This window comes from Nilaparvata lugens, chromosome 5, assembly GCF_014356525.2.
Source record: "Nilaparvata lugens isolate BPH chromosome 5, ASM1435652v1, whole genome shotgun sequence".
Lineage (NCBI taxonomy): Eukaryota > Metazoa > Arthropoda > Insecta > Hemiptera > Delphacidae > Nilaparvata > Nilaparvata lugens.
In genome coordinates this window covers 33190114-33214660 of record NC_052508.1, presented here as the reverse complement: position 1 = coordinate 33214660, position 24547 = coordinate 33190114, and the positions used below count along the sequence as shown (strand labels likewise).

General features: G+C 33.5%; 1 protein-coding gene across 2 annotated transcripts in view; it reads left to right on the top strand.

The window, feature by feature from the left end:
* Positions 1 to 24547, top strand: part of LOC111060021 (cAMP-dependent protein kinase type I regulatory subunit) — a 243383-nt gene that overhangs the window by 21692 nt on the left and 197144 nt on the right. Inside the window, exon 1 of one of the 2 annotated variants that reach the window (XM_039428200.1) lies at positions 933 to 1273. The exons of the other annotated variant lie outside the window; for it this stretch is intronic. Within the exon in view, the coding sequence (XP_039284134.1) occupies positions 1256 to 1273 (18 nt within the window). The 5' untranslated portion in view covers positions 933 to 1255. Of the gene's footprint in view, positions 1 to 932; positions 1274 to 24547 lie in introns of those variants that run through there. 2 annotated transcript variants of the gene reach the window in all.

Here is a 24547-nt window from a genome sequence, read left to right as displayed (position 1 = left end):
AGCAAATTTCAGGTTCGATTTCAGCGCCCCAAAATACATATAGAACCGTCGAGAAAAATCCTTTCGGGGCTGTTCCTTGAAAAACGACCATTTGACTGGATTAATATCTTCTCTAGTTTTCGTGATATCCGCTCTTGAAGGTGTGACATTTTATGAAAAAACACGTTTACCACTATTTTTTTCAAGTTTTTGCTCTTATAACTTTTCAAAAATCGATGGGGAAAATCCATGCTGATCTTGAGCTTATAGAGCATTGAATTCTCTTCAATAGTATAATTTCACACTTTTACGAATTTCTCTACACCTTTTGCAGCAGCTTTAGTGTTGAGTGTGAAATCTCCATTTTTGCAATAATAGACCAATTGACAAAGGAATTTGGAGGGAATGTTTTAAACACAATTTTTGTTCAGACTAGCTTTGTTCAGACTAGTTTTGTGATATTTCCCGAGATATTCGCTCTTGAGTTATATTGTTTATATGAGTTTTCGAGTTATAGCGAGAAACCAAAAAATGGTACCTTTGATCCACCCCCACCCCCTTAGCACAGGGTGTAGGGGTGGGGACTTTTGATATGTTCACCTCCTTACTACTCTTAACAGAACTGCGGGGTCAAAAATTGTATTCCAAACATTTCCCTCCATACCCTTTTTTGAGCATTCATTGCCTGGACTACTCTTAAGAAGCGTTAATATAAACAAAGGATGTATTGGATTGTATTCTAACCGTATATAAAGCGGTGTTTAACGCTTCATGTGTAATTACCCTTGTAGATAATAGAACATGTTACATTCGCTTTGCCAGTGGTTTCCTTTGAATAAGTTACTACTTATGACGTCATACTTCTACATGTTGATACAAAAAGGCGCTGTGTATCATGGTGAGCTTCCTACGTGCAATTTCCACCCTCGCTTCATGCAGTGAAGCAGCGAACGAAAACAGTGCGACTCGATCTGTGTCAGCACCCGGTGTTAGCAAGCAACGATCCCCGTTTCTGCCGTCCTAACTGTTTACATTTCTTGTCGTGGAGCCCCAACATTTTACGATTTCTGTATTCACAAGAAATTCTAACTTGTGAATGTTCTTGGAATATTTGGGTCGGATTGAGCTCTTAGTGTTTTATGCACCCTTAAATTGTGTTCTGTTGAAGTACTAGTTTGGTTTCACTAGTCTAGTTTGTTGAACAATCAATTGGATTTTTGTGACTGCTACTGCAACTCCAGTATTTGAGTTTGCATAGCTCGTCGTAATTTCTAACATGCCTAACGCAGCGCAGGTAAAATATTACTTATTTATTTTACTAACCTACTATTTATCAGTTTTGATAATAAGTTGGCTTTAATTATTACTTTTTGTAATGATGCATTTGAAATAGATAACTTTGACATAAACTTCTTGATGTGAGAGGTTGTCATAATTGTATTACAAAATTCAAGGTGTATGCATTAAACATCATCCCCTCCTTCACAAACCTGTCAAGAGTCTATCTACCTTCAAAGCCTATGCCATTATTAATATAATCCAATAATCTTGTGTGAAACTTGACCCTACTTACTCAATGACTAAATTGAGTTCACTTTATGGATTTTCATTGGACAGGTGGAGATTGGCAATAGTATTTATTTGTTTCATCCAACTCATTATATTGTGACAGTCGCAGTAGTCTGGGATTTGACTAGGAAATTTGTTTGTTTGATCAAAACCTGATGGTTTTCCTTGGAAATATGAGAGAAAATTGTGTTTTAGAGCATTCAAAAAAAGTCTTGATATGAAAGATATAGGAAGTTTGTACAAAAACCGGTTAAATTCTAACCGTGATCAATTTAGCGAGAACTAATCATAGAAGGCCTTTTAGAAAATACGGATTCACTGATTGGTTCTCGTGAAATTAATCACGATTAAAATTTAACCGGCTTTTTTGCACCCGGCACTAAATTTCGGAAAAATGTTGAGAAATTCTCTAGTAACTAGTAAATAATATTACGTTATCTCCCATGGTGGAAAATTGCAGATTACGAGGGATTTTAGAGGAAATAGAAATTTTCCACAAAGTTTTGTTTATTCCAGCTTGTAGAATACTGTGGTGGTAAACATGTCACGTTTTCTCGGGTCACTCTGTATATTATGTGTTTACCACTTCATAAACTCTACAGTCTGCTATAACTAGTGGAATTCTGTTGTGTATCTATAGGCATTCTTTGTCCGTCTAGTCATGCATGTCGAGGATTTCTACCTTTAGAAAATATCATTTTGATGGCTGTGTGATGTTCCGGCCACTAACGGGGAATGGACAAGTTGTTCTAGACGCAGCATCCATCTGTTGTCTCAAATGGTTGATAATTTCCTGTCGGAACAGCTCTTTCTCTAAAAGGCCATCCTTCTGAGTGCGCTCACTACTTGAGAGACTGTATTGAATGAATGCGCTCTCACCGGTCATCGGTAGTTGACCATTCGCTTAAATAGGCCATAATCTGTTCACTAGTCACTAGTTCTAGCAACGTGATCCATCATTAACGTACAGTATATCCACGAAGATACTTTCGTTCTTGGAATCAACGCAGATGCAATCAAAGATTTTTCAAGCGGAACTAAAATTTCGAACTTCTCTTACAGTACAAAGTTGGTCTTACATTTTTCTGTACTACTTTCAGCTAACACAGAATCGTCTTCTTCAAACTGAATAACAAGATTAGTGTGAAAGACGGTATCCTAACAAGATTTGGTATTGTCATCCCCTACCATATTCGGTTTTTCATTTGTGTGTTTAAAAAAATTACATTTGCTAAGAATTTCAATGATGAAATCTGCGGGCACCCCCTGATGTAGACAATTCATGCTAGAGAAAATATATTTTCATAAACATCAATCAAACTAACGGATGTAATACGAACATCGATATAACGACATGCGTCACTTTTCAGTTTGGTTCAGTAGATGCTCATTTCTATAATCAAGAAGTCACTGGTAGTTGGATGGAGGATTAAGCTCCAGTTTAGTAACCCACTAACCACCTACTCAGAAACTTTAGATATTGTTGCTTTTGCGCGATGTTATAAATCATAAATATCCTGACCACAATGATAATCTGCTACAGTGTCAGATGTAAGTGATGTGCATTAGCATAATAATTGAAGTGAATTAAGTAGCAAATTTCGGCTGCAGATTACAGATTTGTGATGAGAAGGAGCTGACAGCTGAGATGTGTTAGAGGAGAATGAGGTGGAGTGGAGGAGTTGAGTAGAATATGTGGTGATGAGGAAGATTAAGACTCGTGTCAACAAATTCTCTACCTTCTCAAGTTGACGTGCAGTTAACTGAATGCAGTTAACACAAACTTACAAACTCAGAGTCTCGCCTGAAATCACTAAACATAGAGGCATATTCTAATATGTTGCCTCTAGAAATAAATAATAATTTAGTGGGTTATCGAGATGTTTTCAGTTTCTCAAAAACGGCTCTAACGATTTTCTTCAAATTTATACCCTAGATAGCTATTTATAAGCCCTATCAACTGGCATGAGTCTCATTTCTTGGAAAACTGCAGGAGCTCCGTAATATTCTTGAGAAAAATTGATTTTGTTGAATTTCTATCACGATTTTCTCGAAAATGACTTGACCGATTTTTTTCAAATTCATATTCTGTATAGTTATTTATCAGCTCTATCAACTGGCATGAGTCTCCTACCTAAAACACTAACAGGGGGTCTACCCCATCATTGAAAAATTGACTTTGTAGCCTCCTTCTCGTGCGTGAGGTAGGTAGGTAGAGCAGTTTATTCAAAGAACACATAGTCAATATGGACGTCTTTTAAAAATCATCGAACTTCACAATAATTTACACAAAGGAAAATGTACTCTGAAAACCATTATATACAATAATATGATCGAAGTTTAAAATATGTACCGTAGTTGCCAATCGTCATTATGTTATTCCCCTGAATTATTCTCGTTTAAGAATGAGGCTAACAGTTCAATGAGCAAGGAAAGTTGTGTGTGTACCACACCAGATTTTTTGTAATAAGTATCATATTATCATAGTATTAACCATTCTTTTTCAGCTGACAAAATTCATTTCAAGAAATCTCAACAAAAAAGGAGTAATCATTTTATTCAAAGTGAAGTATACGTTACTGTACTTTTTTGTGAAATATAGCTCTAGTATCTTGATTAAAAAAAATTGCTGATATATTGCTAAATGTTAATTCAACTTGAACCAATGCTATGCTATACGTTTGATAATGATCAGTGAACAGTAAGTTATCCATCTTATGCTTTAATGAGAATCAGTAATCAATATTTTACGTCACGTAGATGCTAATGAGGATATTCACGATACTCAAATTTGTGTTCATATTGAAGTTTTCATTATGAAACAATCTTCGTAATGCTCTACGAGTACGTATTCTTGTATCATATTAGTACTCCAATCTTGATACTAACGTTTTACTCATAAAATCCCTGAAAACTCTCTCATCATACAAAATGCATCTTTCAAGTAATTTCATTCGAATTTTTCACTAAGCCACAATGCGCAATGGTAAACAATTAGCTATGAACAATCCTTATACAGTTTCAAATTGACTTGTAAACTTGCCCCTGAATTGGCATAAAAGTGACTTATTCAGTAGATTTAAGATTAGGCAAGTGGAGTTTAACTTTTGTTAGTTTGCTCTTATTAATTTTACTAGCATCAAAACCATTCAATTCAACATTTATTTTTCTCTCATTTCTATTTCATCAATGTACAGTAATATCATAAAATATTAGATTATTCTATCCTCAATTTAATAGTTTGGTGTGACCCAGTGATGATCAATCATTCCAAAAAATTAAAATAATAAGTCGTCCAAATAGAATTCAATATTGTGATTGTTCTAAATTCTAAAGCCTCCAATTATTTCTAGTCACACCCACACGTCAACAGACTGTGCTTTTTAACATCAACCAGTAGTAAAAATTTGAGTTTTGCCGATGGCAAAAGAGTTGTCCAACTTCATTATTTTTTAGTGCTTTTGTGGATTTTCAAGTCGGTAACGAAAAAGTTGATCGTTTGAAGGACATGTCAATAACTCAAGTCCTTGACTAGCTAGCTACTTGTATGAAACAACTCAATAAGTTATATTGTCAAGTCCCATCTCCATTTGCATAATATTTCGTTCCCAACTTGACAGTTTTCTGAGCCAACTGAATTCCAATTGAAGGGACTGTCTTCTCAAATCAGCTACGTAATTGTGTTTCAAGTGATGCATAAATTAAAAGTTTAGTAATTTTGTTGAAAAATGGAAACAATGTTTCAGGTTCATTCCTCGTTTCATTCCGAGGAATGAAACCGAGTTGAAACCGAATGAAACCATTTCCAAATCAACCGAGAAAACGGTTGAAATTCAATTAATAATTTGGAAATAAGTCATTTATTCCATACTCAAAAGCATTCAAATATTTAACTAAACTAAAATAAATACTAGAAATTTTAACACTCCCAAAAATCTAACAAGCTATGTCATGAAATAAGTGGGAGGGTTTTTGGTAGACTGAAATTGACGGAAATCTTTAGAGTGTATACTGGTCATTGCAAACACTAAACTTTTAAGAGAATTATACATATATTTAGTCCTTTCTGAAGCATTTCCAGCAATTCAACAGCGTTGGTTAAAAGTAAAATCAAAGTGACTTGTTGTCATATCTTATCTTTTTGAATTTCTACTCAGCCTACACATCCAGATCAATTTGGTCTACGATGATTCCAACTCCTCATTGAAGTGGTTTCACATTATAGGTATCAAAGAAAGAGAAAACGAATGCTAAGTGTTATGTATTGAAGTTTACAAAATTCACTATCATAATTGCCTGTATTTTCAGAACTCTTGACAGGTTCGCTACAGGGCTCACATTCATAGTATTGGCCTTATCAAACATTTATAAATCTGTGTTAACGATTCAACTGAGTTTTTTCTGTTTTGCATGTGTGTTCTCGGTTGTTTGTAGCCTGTTCTCTTTGACAAGCATTTATAATTTGTGCCAAAACGTTTCGCCCGAATTTTCAATTTGATTCTGGGTTTTTTCGTTTTAGATTTAAAACTGAATGATACAGAAGTAGATAGCCAGCCAATATGAAGCGAGTCACTGATTTTAATTATTCATGATATACGACGCTCAGTATAACCAGTCACCACCCGTCTCACAAATACATTTTTCTGCTATTTACATGTTGTGACGAGTGGCAATTTTCTCATGATACTTCGAAATTGTGAAAAATACGCACGGTTTGTTTGTTATTGCTTATTGTTTCTGTCTGCCAATAATATTGAATGTGATCCTCATTCTCTTCAGAAAACTATTACTCAATCAAGTACACAATTATTGAGATGACTAAAACACTAGCTAGACAACAAGAGTATTGCAATTTTTCTTACCATAAACTATGGAGAATAGAAAATTGTTTACTAGAAGCAGCTTTATACAAATAGTTCTGACTTGATAAAAGTTCAGTTTTATGGATAGTCCAAATTTCCAAATTACTTTATTATTGTTTTTTCAAGATATTATTTTGTTATTTTTCGAAATAATCATGGGATTTTTTATTATTCTACTGTAATTTCAACTTAGTGTATATAGTTTTATATAGTCTATAGTTGAAATAATTGCTATTCGATTGCTATAAATAAATGAATAACTTGTTTATTGCTTCCTTAAACAATTACAAAAATTTTAAATCAAAAGCTGTATACAATTCAAAAGGCAATAATCAGCTTTCCATAGAAGGATTAAGTGTACGAGTGCGTTTTGTAAAGTTTTCTTTCATCTGGACTACTTCATTTCAATCCATGTTTCAATACTTGTTTGAATACGTTTTTCATTCCCTCCTATTCCTTCCTTTCTCTTGCTACTTCCATGGCAATATTAGATGTGAAGAGATAGCTGTATTTCTTGAACATTGACCAGACTATTGTCACTCTTCTAGTAATCTCAAATACTCTCTCGTTAACTTCACTATTATGAATCATTACTTTTGATTTATCAAAATTCACTTTCAATCCAACCTTTTTTGTTACTTCAATCATTTTCTTCATCATTCTACATCTTCTTCGGTCCTATTTCCTATAATAACAATATCACCGGCAAATTTCAATGTATCTAATTTCACCCCATTGATTTCACCCCATTCACCCCAGAACTGCATTAAATATTCTTGCTGATGATAATATATCTCTCTGCCTTAAGCCTCTATTTACTTAACCACTCTACCTTTTCCTCTCAATTTCTATGTTTCTGTATTTTTATTTTTCATTTTATTTTTTATCTTATTGCCGTTAAATTCTTAGAACAATAGGCAAAGTCAAATATTGAATACAGTAAGACAAAAGATAAAATCAAGTTTTACAGCAACTGTACATACAAAATTACATTACTGAGTCTTAAACATAATAAAGTACCTAAGTAAACTGTCAATTAGATTTTTCAAATACATTAATAATATTCATTTGAATGCACAAAACATATTCCTTACAGCACAACTTGAGCCTTTAGAACAATATATAAATACAAATAGAAACCTCTTAACTCTAAGCAACAATTACTTCACTCTCAAAGAACTCTTCAACACTATAAAAAGGATTTATCACAAGCCAATTCAATAATCTCGTCTTAAATTTCTTTTCTGTCTCTAATATTAAATCTGTAGGTAATTTATTGCAAATTTTTATACCAAATGTATCATAACTTTTGGCTGTTTTGGATAACCTATGATAGGGAATATCAATCCTATGACAATTTATTGTGTTATGGCTATGAGTTTGATGCCTTAATTTTAAATTGGATGAGTTTTTTTTAACATGCAACGATACAGTATATATGTAAAAAATCACTATTGTCATTATTCTAAGCTGGACAAAAAGAGGCTTACAGTGTGCTAATCTATGAGAATCAGTTAAAACCCTGACCACCTTCTTTTGCAATAATAAAATATTTTCTGCATGACTACTATTTCCCCACAATAGTATGCCATATGTTGCAATCTGAAAAAAGGCAAAATATATCGATCTCAAATAATTATCTGGAACATGATTTTTCAGTTGTCTGATCAGATAAATCACTCTTAAAAGTTTGCTTGATATATAATTAATATGAGCTTCCCAAGTCAAATATCTGTCAATGAATATCCCCAGAAATTTTACATCGCTTATTGCATGCACACAATCTAAGCCACCTGTAAGGGTGAAGTGCATAGTCTGTGTTTTATTCTCGTTGAGCATGAAGCCGTTAGCCCTAAACCATGTCGCTGCTTGCATCAGAGTGGTCTCAGTTAGATTTTTAAGATTTTGAAGGTCAGTACATTTATTAATAAATGTTGTGTCATCAGCATACAGTATTGAACGGCAATTTAGAACAGCAGGAAGGTCATTTATCATAAGAATAAAAAGCAATGGCCCGAGAACTGATCCCTGTGGGACACCGAATTTTACACATGCTACATCTGATCTCTTATCTCCAATACACACCACTTGTCTACGTCCCACAAGATAAGTTTTAAATAAGCTAAGATCTGCTCCACAAACGCCATAAAATTTCAATTTATCCAGTAAGAGAGAGTGCATAACACAATCAAAAGCTTTGCTCAGGTCACAAAAGGTCACCTGAGCATACTCTTATTTACAAAGCGCTCAGAATATTCTTGACGAGAGCATCCATGGCTCCGGTAGTTGACCTACCCTTAACAAATCCATTCTGAGCATTACTTATAATATTGTGCTCTTGAAGATATAATAGAAGATAATACCAAGCCAGAATCGTAGTTCCGTTCAAATCATTATTATCAGAGCTTTCAAATTGATGCTATGTAACTATGGATGTTATCCCCATCTCACAATTTCCCTATTTATCCTTATCCTGATTCAGAATAAAGTAGTTGATCTCTATAATCACAAAAATCAATGTACAGTACCTATAATAAATAGTAAAAATAACAAAATTTCTAGTAATAATGCGACTTTTTCTAGGTACGAATTTCAAGGCTCATAAAATGACTTTTTCTCAATCACAGGCAGAAATTCCAATGATCATCATAATAGTAATTTAATGAAAATTGTTTGTATTGTACATTGTTCGACGTAAGATAAGCTACATCTTCAAGGTAATCAACGTATTTAGGATTATCATGTTTATGAATGAAAGCGAGACTGTGATAGAAGACTAGTCAAACTGAAATATAAACATTATATACAATGCATATTTCTGATCAACTATAAATTACAAATGATAGTATCAAGCCGAAATGAATTGAGCAACTGAATTTCAAAGTTACTATCCACTGTTCAAATCGCACTGTGATTTCCTTTTACTTCCAAATGGATTGAATTGCCTCACTCTTCAACGTAACAATATATTATTGTAAAAAAACCAGTGTAATGTGAACGTCATCCAAATGGCATTTGAATTTCAATTTTCAGATCATGAAATTCATAAAAAACTAATTCTTGAGAGAATAGTGATGAATTGCAAACAGTGCAAGTAACATTGATACAAAGCGATACAATGAAAATCAACATCGATTAATTTAATACTGGACTTATCAAATTTATATTACCGTTAATTTATATTATTCATAAAGCTTATAAAATGTAAAACCAACATTTTAAATTTTCTCTACTGGAGCAAAACATCGATAGAAAATAAAGAAGAGCCCATTTTAAGCACAATATACTTGTGTACTAGAATTCACTTGAACTAACTCATCACTTCAACCCTTCAATGATCACAATGAACTAGAATGGTATAAAAACCATGAAATTGATATAATCAGGTACATTTTTCAAATAGCTTCACCCAACTAAATCTGTGAATGCTAAGTCATAAGAAATCATGTTCAATAGATTAAATTTGAATCCTTCATATAGAAAATGATCTAATTTTGGTGCCTTAATCAAAATCAATTTCAATCAACATTAATCGACATAAAGAAAAGCTTCTGCCAACCTTGTGTAATGAATGACATGATGCGAGTGGAGGTGAAAAATCGATATGTTAACAAAAATAATAGATGATGAATCATTTTTCAATTAATCTTATACGGTAGGGTACTTTGTGGTTAAATGTGAAACACTTTCATGATTTTCCTACCTTTTATGCATGTTGAATCTTCCTTAATTTGTATGTTTGCATGGCTTTCATCTTTAGAATCTACTGAATTTTCATATTGGACTGTCTAAATAATGTAGATTCAACTAGTAAGAACGGAAGATAAGCGACTTTACAGAGAGAATCATAGAAAGTTTCAACTCAACAAGCCCAATGTATAAATTTTTTTATGCCTCAGACGTCATATATTTGGCTCTACTGAAGGTATATTATCAACCTGGCTTGGAGAATATTAACTGTAGAAAACAGCAAACACTGCACGCTATGATTTTTCAGGAAATTGCCAGTGTTAACACTATTGTAATCTATGATTTATCTCAGTTTTTGACATTCATAACTCATGATAAATTTTAGCATAGAATTACGATCATACACACATATTTTAAATATGTATTATATTATGAAATAGTATGAATATTTTATCGGTTGCAAACAATATCTTTGTCTGTCATAGAATGCATGATTTAGCACATATATAACAACAAAATGATTTTAGAGAATTAAAATGTGAAAAATTAGTTTCATCGCATGTCAAAACAATAGACAAAATTAATTGATTCGAGCGCCATAGTGTAAATGAGATGCAGTGTAGACAGCAGTATTATTCTGTTTACTATGGTGAAGGGAGTCACCCGCGTCGGCTGTTTCCCCTTCCACAGCGTCAACTTGAATCGCAAATACATAACAATATACATCATGGATTCGCAATGAATGTGGCTACAATAATTATTATTCGTCACATTGTTCTTTAGAATTACTTGCTTCGAAGTTAATCGGAGAAAACAAAAAAATCAAATCGAAAACCCTCTAAGTTTTTACATTATATTATTTTATCAAGGAAACTGTTCGATTTATTGAGGAAATGAATTCGACCAATATTGTAGTTCTTAATTTAACGAATCGAATGACATATGATAGATTTTTTCCGATTAATGATTACAGAGAAAATTGATTTCCAGTTTGCTGTTTACTATGGCTAAGAGATTCAGCCGCGCCGTTCCGCGTCGACTGTTTCCCCTTCCACGGCGTCAAATCAAATCGCAAATACATAACAATATACATCAATGGATTTGTAATGAAGGTGGCTACATTAATTATTTGGCTCATTTTCCTTTAAAACTACTTGTTTCGAAGTTAATCGAAGAAAACAAAAAAATCAAATCGCAAACCTCCTAAATTTTTACATATATATTATTTTATCAAGAAAGCTGTTAATTTTATTGAAAAAATGAATATAACCAATATTGTAGTAACGTAACGAATCGAATGTCATAAAAGAAAACTGTTTTCGATCAATGGTTACAGAGATAATTGATTTCCCGTGTTTATCTGCATTTTTCATGTTTTAGGGGGCTGGGGCGGAAAGCTCCAAGGGGATTTCTTGGGACTTTCGGGAGAATGACCCTCTGGGAGGGTTCTATCGATGGTGGGAAATTCAGCTTTTATTTAATTTTCAGATCAAAACTGCTTTTTTGGACCTACATTGACTGGGCTATTAGTTTTTGGATAGCAGCCTGTTTTTTTCTTTTTCTTTCCAAGTATTATATAGTTTGCTCTATCCAATAAATGAATAAATAAATTATATATGTTGGGGGTGAGAATGTGGACATTCAGTCCAATCAATGAAGAAAAAACTATTTGTGATCACAATTATAGAGGGGTTATGTAGGCAATAACTATATTAGTATTCGCTTACCGAGTAGCATAGAGCAGCACGGATTAATATCTCTGTTACATAATTTTTGTAAGTTTCATCCTTTAAATTTTTTCTTTCAATATACTGCATTTGTGTTTCATCGCAACATTATTGGCAAATGCAAGACTTAGATGAAGATGATTTGAATTTTAATAATAAATTTGTAAATTTTCAAGACTGGAACGAATCAAAAACGTTTTTAAAACAGATAGATAATACTCTCAATGAATTTATCTGTATAAGCACTAATGTAAGTTCAGTAAGGAAATACTGGGATACATTGAAATCGGAAAGAAATGAAGTGCTCTGTAACATTGATGTAATGGTATTAAGTGAAATCAATTTAAGAAAGGAAGAAGTTGATTTATATGGGATTCCTGGATATTCTAATGTTTTTAGGTGTAGGCAGGATGGTCGAGGGGGCGGAGGATTAGGTGTATTTTATAGAGAGAATTTTAAAATAGAACATATAGATTATGATTTCGCATCCGCAGAATTATTATGTTTGAAAATCTATAGTGGGGAAAAATCAATATTAATAGCTGCATTTTATCGACCCCCTGATCAGAATATAAATCGTTTTAACGAAGAATTGGAAATATTTCTTGGCATGAATAAAATCAAAAATGAAAAGAATATTATAATGATGGGTGACATTAATATATGTTATTTGAATAATAGAAATGGATCGGATGATTACCTGGGTGTGTTATATTCTAATGGTCTATATAATAGTATTCAGAGGCCCACTAGAGAAGAGTTTTATAATAATGTGTTGGTTTCATCTTGTTTGGACCATGTAAATGTTAAAGTAAACAATGAAAATTCCTATATAGCTTTTCTGGTTGAGAATAAAATATCGGATCACTATTAATTGGACAGGGGTGAAAATAAGTTCAATTGAATATCCACTTATAGATAACATAGAGAACGAATATAAAAATATTATTAGCACTAAAAAAAATAAATGAATTAATCCAAAAAGAGAACTGGTGGCCAATACTAGATTTGAGAGACCCATCAGATATATATAATGTGGTCCTTGAAAAATTTAACAACATCTATGATAAAAGTACTATTGAGGTTAAAGTAAATAAAAAACAAGAACAGAATCCTTGGTTTAATAACAGTATCAAGCAATTGGTTGAAAATAAAAATCTCACATGGCAAAGGTTGAAGAGAGATAGAAATAATGTGGAATTAAGGAATCAATTTAAAACACTCAGAAACGAACTGACAAATGAGATTCGTATAGAAAAAAGAAATTATTACCATAATTTGTTTTCTAAAAATTTTAATAACACAAAAAAAACTTGGGAAATTATCAATCAATTTATCAATAAAAAACGAAAACCAACAATAATAGATTCAATAAAGAATGATTTTAAAGTGATAGATGATAAAAGCATACAAGACTTGACAGAAAAATTTAAAAATAATTTCAAATCAGCAATTGAGGACATCAATGATGGGATGATAGGACAAAAATTTGATTTAGCACATAGTTTTAATTATGGAAATTATACAGTAGGAGAAAGATTAAGTATGAACTTTAAAAAGATGAACTTAGAATCACTCTATTGGGTCATTAATAAACTAAACAGAAAATCAGGACCAGGTCCAGACAAGATCAAACCACAAGATTTAATCAATAATGTATTTTACTCGAGATTGATATTGATACACTTAGTCAACAGAATTGTTGAGACTGGAGTTATACCACCACTTATGAAGGTAACGCATCTTAGACCAATCTTCAAAAAAGGTTCAAAAAAATATATGGGATGTTACAGGCCAGTGGGTTCGGTTTCAGTTTTCATAAAGATTCTTGAGCATTTCATAGGTGCACAATTGCAACAACATCTAAACATACATAGAATAATAAATGAGAGTCAATTTGGTTTTATCCCCGGAAAATCGACAATTGATTTATTAGAGAATATGACAGGTGACATCAATAGATCTTTAAATGAAAATAAATTTGTTATAGCTGTAACAACCGACCTGACAAGAGCTTTCGACATTGTTAATTATGAAAGCATGATTCAGAAATTAATAAGAATAGGTGTTGGAGGCAAACTACTAAGGTTATTCAGTAATATTTCGTGGATAGAACTCTGCAAATTGGAATAGGTACCTACATTAGTAGCAGTTATGAACAATCATGCGGATTGATTCAGGGTAGCATACTATCACCGATTTTATTCAATATTTATGTAAATGATTTCGCAAGCCTGAAATTTAAAAGTAAAGTTATGCAATATGCTGATGATAATATTTTATATATAATACATAAAGATTAGGAGCAGGGTTAGGTTTAATGCAGAAAGATCTGGATTTGGCAATTAAATATTTCTTTAATAATAGTTTAAAAATAAATTCACAAAAGACTAAAGTAATAGTATTCAGAAATCAGAGATTAATGTCAATGAGAATGAATTTGTTAAGTTAATTGGTCATAAAGCAGAATGTCTAGATAATCCACACATGAACGGATGTGATTGTCAAAAACTTGATTTTTGTGACAGCTTAAAACATTTAGGAATAATGTTTGATGATGATATGAGATTCAGCTCCCATAATAAATCACTTTTGAAAATAATGAGAGCTGCTCTTTATAAATGTTCAAGAATTAGCTATCACTTTCCCATTACTACTAAAAGAATGATTTACTACTCAATGGTGCAGAGCACTCTCTTCTCTGAATCACCATCCATTATTTAGCACCCAAATATATAAAACAGCCACTGCGTAGGGCCGTAGAAAGATTAATAAAAACACTTTTTAATGGTGTTGAACGTCACTTGTTCGGAATTATGTCGGTGGAAGCTTTAGCCAGGTTCACAGATTTGTCACGAAACTACTATAAGAACGAATATAGAGAAATGAACGAAATAGAATATACATTGAGACATAGGAATTATAGAACCCAGAGATATAATAATGCCTATGGTAAAAGAGCTCCAAAATTCAGAATACCATTTCTGTTAAATTCATTGCCATTGGAGCTGACAATGTTACAGAGTAAGAATGAGATTCAAACAAAACTCAAAGTGCACTTCATAAGGATAAATCATTTTGATTAGTTTCAGGAAATGAGTTGTGTTTTGTTTTTTGTGTTTATTCGAGTTTATGAATTTTTTATTGACTATCTATTATATTTTTTGAGTTTAAAATAATTTTAGTTTTTCAATGAAGATATATTATGATTCAATAAATATTTATGTTCAGAGTGAGTAACATTAGGTAATATCCCAGAGTGATTATCTTGTTAATTGTCGCTTACCAAGTAAAGTCTTTTTCTATAAGTCTTATTTCGTTTAGTTAAGTCGGTTTAAATTAAGTTAATTTATGGTGCAATGGACAAAAATGAAGAAATATAATCAGGTTAATTAAGAAATATAATTATTGTTATTGATTGTTTTTATTGTATGTAAAGGATTATTTTTATATATCCCTCAAATAGCTTACAGCTAGAGGGATATTATCGCACTATTGTAATACTCAAATAAATAAATCCCAAGTCTTCAAGTGTTCCTTATACGGAAGTTGTGTTGATTTTATCAAAACCTTTCTCAAAATCAATGAATAGCTGGCATAGCAGCACTAGTGGAAATTTATACTCATAAGAATTCCTTATCAGTTCCAGTAAGACTAGGATGTTATCCAGCGTAGAGAAGTTTTTCTTGAATCCGGTCTGGTTGATTGAACTTGCTGCCGTCAAATATCCATCTCTCCTGTAGGAAATTTCTGCCATGAATATCTTGTTTCAGCAATCTCTACGATTGCCATACCTTTTTCAAAAATAATTGAATAACTAAAAATTCCTTTACGAATATTTGAGCGTTCTACAAGATGAACCATTCGGGGCGACTTGTTCAAGTGCTGGAAAATAATTCAACAAACAATGCACAATTACATTCAGATGACATTCGTTTCAGATTGCAGATTCTGTGTTAGACATTGTAGTGAGGTGCACGTTATAATGGCTGTGGAGGAAGATAGGAGAACAGCGTTGGATAAGAAGAACTGCAACTTGACCACTTTGATAGCTTTAATTTCGAGGAAATGCTAGTTGAGTTACTGAGGTGCTAGAAATATGTTAGGAATTTCACAGTTGCGATCGTAATCTGCTCATAGTAGACACCAATTTTATTGACCAATTAGGCCTACTTTAGTTATTGGTAATAAGGGAGCTCAAACGCCGTATAATATCTACTCCTCTTCCTTCTCTTACTCCATGCATTTTTCACTTCTTTTTTATCTCTTCTTCTCCGCCTTTTCCCTATATCTATCTTTTCTTCTCCCTTTTCCCTGGTTTCCTCACCATCTCCTTCCTCTTCTCATTTTTATTCTTTCTTGTCTTTAGTTCAATCTCGAGCTCCTCTTCCTCAAGGTTTCTTATTCACTTTAGTTTTAGTTGTGTTTAATTCATCATAAATTGATAATTGATAAGTTGATTAAATCATATCTATTCTAAGTGAGTGCGTCATAATCCATGTGGAATATTGTTATTCTAAATGCATAGAAAATAATATATACTATAGTTTTCCATCTTCTTCTTTTCCTTGACATAGTTACCTCTCACCTATCACATTTTCGTCTACTTCTTTCTTTTTCACCATCTCTAGACTTGATATCTCCATTACTTGGGTAATTGGAGGGATGATATTAATGATGGTTATCATTAATGATGATATTAATGATGGTTATCATTAATGATGATATTAATGATAGATTAATGTCTATACAGTTGAAGAAGAGTTGCAAACCTCCAGGAAGTGATCATTCTTGGAGCTTGCCTAAATGATTGCCCGCGCAACGCGATTACCAAGCGCTTATCACGTAATCGATTTTGAGAGATGTTTAGCTCTTTAGCATTATTCATCATCACAGTAAAAAATCATTTGCAAGAATTAAGGTACTGACATCTAATCTAATTCACTCTACAATGTGCCACATTTCTGCAGCTCCATTCCTTCATTCAGTAGAATTTATTATACTGTATCCACTCCATGCATACATTACTTTATAGTACAATAGTATCAATACATAATATATTATGGTATGTATCAATAATTATTTTGAAGAAAAAACTACATAGTTCCCAAGCAGTGTTCGTTCTAGTGAACAAACTAACGTCCGAGGCTCTGAGCACCGCTTCTCGGCTGACATTCAAAGGCTTGCTCCTCCAGATGCTGTGCTGTGCACTCCCAAAGGGCTGCTGCACCCCCACACCTCCCCCCTTTCCCAACTAATCGGATGGATCTTAATTAATGGACCGATTGCGGCTGCTGGCCTACGTAAATCGATTTGTCTCTGTCACTTTGGCAGAAGATAATGAGCAGAGAGAGTGTGAGAGAGAGAGAGAGAGAGAGAGAGAGAGAGAGAGAGAGAATACCTATGTCAAGGTGTAATAGAAGGAGCGAGTGATAAGGGAAACACATAGCGAGCAAAGTTGAATTTACTGTCATTTATCAATTATCGACTCTCAACCATTAGATTGGCCGAAAAAATCGAACAAATATCGGTTTAATAATGTAAGAAAAGAAGTGCCATCTCATGGTTGTTAGATCTGGTAATTCATCACGCTTTAGATGAATTATTTCAGGTATCAATTTTTAACATTACAAAATTGATTTTCCTGGAGAAATTGAACCTACATGTTCATATCAGTTGAAATACTATGTACAGAATAATGTTTTCGTCTATGATAAATGATTTTCATAGTAGACTAGGCTCTTGATTGATTTTTGTTATATTTTTTATCTTTTTCCAACCTTATTCTCTTCTTATCATCATTACTATGTACTCTATCTAATACCACAACTTTTCTATCAACTAATTTAGATTATCCCTATCCTATTCTTTGCTTTCTCTATCCTTATTATCCTAAGCATAAATTGATTAAATAGATGAATTGACCGCAAAATGATTATTGATTTTTTACTGCATTAGTGAGCACAAATACTACAAGGCTCTAGTTTCTTGTCCGATATCAGGGAAAGAGCAAAAATGTATATTAATAATTATCTATAATCGAACTCTGAATAACTTATTGTAATATAGTAATTAAATATGTATATTTAATTAATGAATCACTATAGTGTTGAGTATAATGATGGTGTTCATCTTCAATTTTATCCATTTCTATAATCATGCTTCAGCCTCCGATTTATTTGTGGAATAAAATTAATATGAGGGATCAAGAATTAAGTTATATAAAACACCACAATTAACCTATTATGATATATAATAAAGCTTATTAGGCAAAGACGAATCATTTTTATATAATCTTTGAAGTATCCCATTTTAGAAACGTAGTAAACTTGCAACATGAAGGTTTGGGGAATGTCTTGCAGTTAATTTAACTGGAGGCGATTTTTCACTTGAATGCGAGAAGCTTATTTGAAAGTCCATTGAGTAGAATCAATAGCTCGAGACAGCAGCATTGATTACTAGGCTGTGCACTGTTCAATTCATCACTGTTGGCCAGCCAGTATCGTCTCGGGTCGACAAGTACATGAATAAATCAATAGGTCTGAGCCTGCTCGTCAAAATGGCATTCTTTGCTTGATTCACGTCAAACTTGGTTTCGTCATGTAGACTGTACATCGAAAGGGTCAACAAACCTCAACAATTTATATCTATTGCAAGATCGCAATTCATATTCCAATCCATTTTTTATAATATAGTTTTGTCAATCGGAATCGATTCATGTTAGATGAGTGTAAAAAATATACAACCAATAATGAACGTTCCCATGTGAGTCTCATGAGCATTCTACAGTTCTACGCTCTACTTCTGAAGCTAATATTTTATTTAAATAGTTTCAAAAAATCCATATTAATAATTGTCATAACTTCCGAATCCAATAAACTTAGTTTATTCAACTATTGTAGCTTTAATAATTATGAAATAAATAATTTTATTGTCTTCGTAATTGAAAATTCACTAATAGTGAATCATTAAGATATTTTTAAATCTTGAATCAGAAATTATTTGCATGATTTTCAAATCAAATTTCTCCTTTTTATAACTCCAAACATTCTGTTCCCAGAAATTTAATCATCAATACATTTGGCCTTTTTTACATGCAACAATTGAAAACAACTCAAGGTGGAACATAACTCAAGCTGAAGTACAAATAAAAGATAAAGTACTTTTAAGAAAGTGCTCAAAGTCTCTCTCGGCGATTGAGCTTGTGTTTCTTGAAAGATTTGATGAGAGAAGACGCATTTTACGAGCGAAAGATGTCATAGTCAGTCTCCCATGTATTTCGGTTTTATTGTCCTTACAAATCTTCTTCATCCTCTTCCAACATCGCAGATCAAGTTTGTTTTCTTATTCAGGAATTCTGGCGAATCTCATCCATGTTTAAATATCTGCTTGATTTAACAATCTGTTATGTCCATTTTTTCAAGGTCCCTAATGAAGAATTTATCACAGTCGAGTTTATTAAGTTCAGAACATTTGATAGATTTCAATACTCAAGAATTTAAACAGTTCTTCACTGCGTCCGTATATTTTTCAATGCTTTGACAATTCTATGTACTATCTTGAATCAATTTAACAGGTTTATAGCTATAGATGTTAGAAATTATGAATTGTAATTCATCAATATGTTTATAAATTGATCAATTAGTTAGAATTTTAGATGCCTGTGTAACGAGGAATCTTATTATATTAATAGCATTAGAAAACGGGAGATGAATAAGAATAAGAATCTTTATTCGCCATTAAACAAACATAGATGCGATAGGCTTCGTCAATTAACTTAATAATACATAGTCAAACATATCACATCACATAAAACATGAAAATAAATTATAATATAGGTATTCAAGTTATAAAATAGATTTTTCCAAGCCAGTTATTAATTACTGTCTCAGAGCGTTTCACATGCAAATTTCTTATTCTAAGAGGAAGCTTATTGAATAATACATATCTGTGATACATTTATGGTATTTATGTGTCTTGGACAGTCTTACGTAAGGAGTTTGGAGATCAGTGTTTATTTTGTAATGTAATATATCCACCCCATTTTTGTGTAGGCTTATTGAAAGTGGGTGTTTAAAAATGTTGTATTTTATTCAATGTCAAGTTATCCCAATCACTAGTGTAGGTAGGTGATACAGGCTGATATGAGTACAAAAGAATTGGGTACCTGTGCCACGTACAGTGTTTTTGTTTAGAAATCTGGTTAGTTTTTACCCGAATTGCAGATTCAAATAAGGGGTAAAGAAATAGTCTTACATTCATTGTCAATAAGTATGATATTTTTTGTGAATTAATCTCACAAAATTACTGTATTGTGATCGGAAATGAGTGTGGTGTGTCTGTGTGAAGTGAAGCACTTCAAGTTCTGAAACTGCAATTGAATTGAAGGGCTTTAACACAATGTTGATATTCAGCGTTAGTTGCTAAATATTACAGTTGCTCGTCAGCACCATATTCTATAAGCATAATGTATTATCAAATAATAAGATTTGTGGCAAAAATTGCGGAATACTTAATCAATCAATTCATGTTCCTGTTTTATCCCTTGGTTTGTTGATTAATAAAGATATGAGTTATTTCAATTATTCTTCTCTGTTCCAGGTAAGCACTTTGGTACAACTTCGTAAAACTTGTGGAGCTATTGATGTCCGTCGGGAAGTAATAGAATCAGGTATTCTTTTCTAGAAATTCATGTTTATAATCCATGATATTTTGTCAAACCATGAGGGAGTATGATTAATTTATAACTCTTGAAACACCCAATCCTTCTCCCCTTTTCTTGGATGAAGTATGTCACCAATATGTTCAATCACAATCCATCACTGGAAAACAATAATTGAAGAATTTCTTTCCGTGGCAAGCTGAGCATCAAGTGGACCTTGAAGAATGTGGCACACACACACACACACACACACACACACACACACACACACACACACACACACACACACACACACACACACACACACACACATCCACGCACGCACGCACACGCACACATTGAACGGTAAAACTGTCAAAATGCAGCATTAGGATATTGGGACACTGTTTGATGAACACTTGGGTGAAAAATTGTTGTACTCGTATACGTTCAATTTGTCAGTGTCCTCTGCTGGAATTTTATATGAAATGTGGTCGAGCATATAAACAAATATATAATATATGTTTTGTTGCTGCCCGGTATGTGAGCGACACTTCGCCATGTGTCAAAGAAAAATAATGGCGGATGGCAGTTGTGTCTCTTGGCATTCCTTTCTCTGGTTTCAGCACATTCAGAAAGCCACAGCTTTTGAAGTTTGTGATTAATGTTTTTCCCTCGTTTGCTCGCTTGGAAGGTGGAATTATTCAAAGGATGTACGTGCACAGTGTGGGCTATACATAATGCTTGACCAAAACTATTGTGATGTTGGCTCCACAATCTGAATCGCGATTGAATGTTGATTGTCCGCGAGACTTCTTCCAAAATATGTCAGTGCTTTTTCTACTTTAGTGAATAAAAGTCAACTTATACTGTGCAGAAATAATAACATTAGAGTATTTCTGATGAATAAACTTATCATTCATTATCATTCATGATGTTTTGTTACGTTGATTGTTTTGTTGCCACTTATCACCAACTTGAAACACATAATTGAACTTTGGCTTTAACATCTTCTTTGAAAATAGATAATTTAGTTCTGTTGTCTGGAAGCTCGCTCCTGACAGAATTCTCATCTAATCGCATAAGAGTTTGAATGAGTTGGAAAGTACTTCAAATTGCTACTAATAAGTAGCCTAATTGAAATCATTTCCATTATTCGAAGAGACCTGAAATGTTCCTGAAATATAACAACTGAAACTTTCAGTTCTTCAATCCTCAATTTAAAATAAGAATATTAAATGAAAACAGGTAAATTTTATCCTGAAAGAAAAACAGTTTCTATACAATTTGCACTAATCTATTGGAAATTCTCATATGCACATTCATTGAACCATTGCGCATGCACTATATAATTATAGTCCATTATAGTTTTAGGACACAGAGAAAATACATTGAAGATATTAGTTGATATATGGTGGAAAGAAATAAACTTGAACATACACTTGCATGCTATTGGTTAAACTGTTGTAAGTATTCCTGGACCTACTAGTTTGATTTCAATTTCTTCTCTACTTGAAAATTCTTGATTTTTAGTCGTATGTTACCGGTAAATGTTGCTTGAACATTGATTTCCGACTCTACTGGCAGATCAGAACTTTCATATAAAGAGAAGAGGGAGACATGAAGAGTGAAGGGTGGTGAAGGGAGAGGAAGTGTGAGATATGTAGCAGGGATGGTTCTCTTTCGACCATCAAGAATTTTCATGTAACAAGAAAACATTTCCATTCCGGCGTGAAAAGCCTTCTCGTCTTTCATTCGACCGCAAAAGAGCATCCAAGGGAATTTCTCTGCTTCTTCAGGAGATTCTCACTGATATCATAGAGAAACGTTTCCTTCACACGAACGTTTCGAAAAATGTTTTGATCAGAGCAGTTCTCGATTTTTTTTAATGATGATTGTAGTTGACTATTCATAAGTTCAATAAGGTGGAATATGATTCTTTCACTCTCCTATTGCAAGTAACCAACATCTAAATCAAGGTTATGAACGTGTCACAAAGTGAATTTTTGTGACGAATGGAGAGCCGTCGTCTAGTGTAAAATTAGCGAATTTATTCTATTTTAGAATTGGAATAGGATCGACTTCCAGATATATTTTGTTAGATTTGCAGTTGTTCGGTGAACGGGTTCGTGTACGGCTGCGTTCCGAGCGGCGCTCCTAATAGTGGTGTATTAGTGGGTAAATATTCTATTCTGTATTTTAGTGAATGGAATGTTGTATGTCGAATTGTCGACTGTATTTGAAGATAGAACTTCCTGGGGGATTTTCTTTCTTGTTGGTTATTTTTCCTGAATTCGTATCACTGGGGGTGAACGAATTATCCTTGGTTTTGAAGCCTGTAAGGGATCTCAAGTTTGTGTTACAAATAGTTGAGTGGGGAATTTAGCTAGGCTCTTGTAGCGGGTTATTTTTGAATACTTAATTTATAAGTCTCGACTCTGTCGCTTCACGACGTTTTTAATTATAATACGGGAAGTGGGAATCGGTTCGCTATTCTCCGTATCAGTATCCACGTCATTTCAGGTAATTGTATGTCAGGACTGGTAGTCCGTATATTTTTCCTTCTCTGTAGTAAGGTGGCCTTTAGTTTAAAGAGTGATTTTTCTCCATTTAATTTTTATTCTTGTAGGGAAATCCCTGTCCTTTTTAAGAATAGTTTTACTCAATTAATTTTTATTCTTGTGGGAAAATCCCTGTTCCTTTTGAGAATAGTTTTCTCGTTAAATTTTTATCCTTGTAGAGAGATTATTATCATTTATAGTAAATTTTCCTTGCTTAGTTTTCATACTATAGAGTGGCCCTGTATTTTAAATTCGCTTAGCAGTTTCTGACTTGCTGTAATTCCAAGTAGGAAAAGTCCAACCCTTTTCCTAGAGAACTCAGGTGCAGCTTGAGTTCGTCCTTGTCGAAGTTTCTAGACTGCGACGTCCATTCTTCTTTCTTTCTCTTCACTTTCCCTATTCTAAAATCCTTCTAGCCTCTCAGGTACAGCTTGAGACTTCCTCGCCGAAGTTTCTAGACTGCGGCATCCTTACTCTTTCTTTCTCTTAATTCTTCCTGTGTTAAAATCCTTCCTGATCTCAGTTCCAGATTCGAGATCGTCCTAGTCGCGGGTTTTCAGACCCGCGAATCCTTTCTAAAATTCTTAGAACCTGTTTTCTTTAATAGCAAATATTATTTGCTGGTTTTCCCTGTGGAAAATTCACGAATTTTCCCGTGATCTCAGTTGCAAATTAGAGATCGATCTTTGGTAGTCCTTAGACTGGCAATTACTTGGAAAAGTCTGTTGAAATCTTTTCCTGAATTAGGAGTCTCTGACTCGATATTTTCCTTGTGGAAAATCCTGGAAAAATCCTTTCCTACCTGACAACGACAGACTGTTGTCTTCCCGATATTATTCTACAGACTGTGTCTGTGAAAAATCTTTTCTATCCTCTCATAATAGTCGACATACTGACTATTAATTTAAAAGCGTTTCGGACGATTGAGAGTGATTCCCATACCCTTAAGGGCAGTTACAGACTGGCCCTTAATAACCGGCGCGCAGTCATCAGACTAGTGCGGAAATCCTGTTTAGCAGTTCCAGAATTGCTGAAAATCCTTTCGCAGCTGCAGGCTCGCGATTCAGAAATCCTACACTAAAACCTTATCCTCTAAATTTTAATACCACTTAATTGAAATTGATATCTGTATTTAGCTAGCAGGTCCAGCTTGTTGAGAGCTAGAGCGCAATTCTCAGATTGCGGATTATTGAGCAGGTATTTATTTGCTGTAGAGAATAATAATCTTATTATTGATTCTCTGTTCCCTATACCTATACGTATACCTCATACCCTGTACCCTATTCTCTAAACCACATTCCGGGCTTGCAGGTACAGCTTGCTCGCCGTCAATTCGCAGTTGGTTCAGATTGCGTACTACCTTTATAAATAGAATTATTGGTAGGGATCTGATAGTCAGATCCGTCTCCTTGTATAGGGTTATCTTAATCTCCCTTAACACCCACCCTGTATTCCAAGGGCCGAGGGCCGAATCGGCCAGCAACGGCACGGGCAAACACTCTTCCCCTGAAAGTAAAA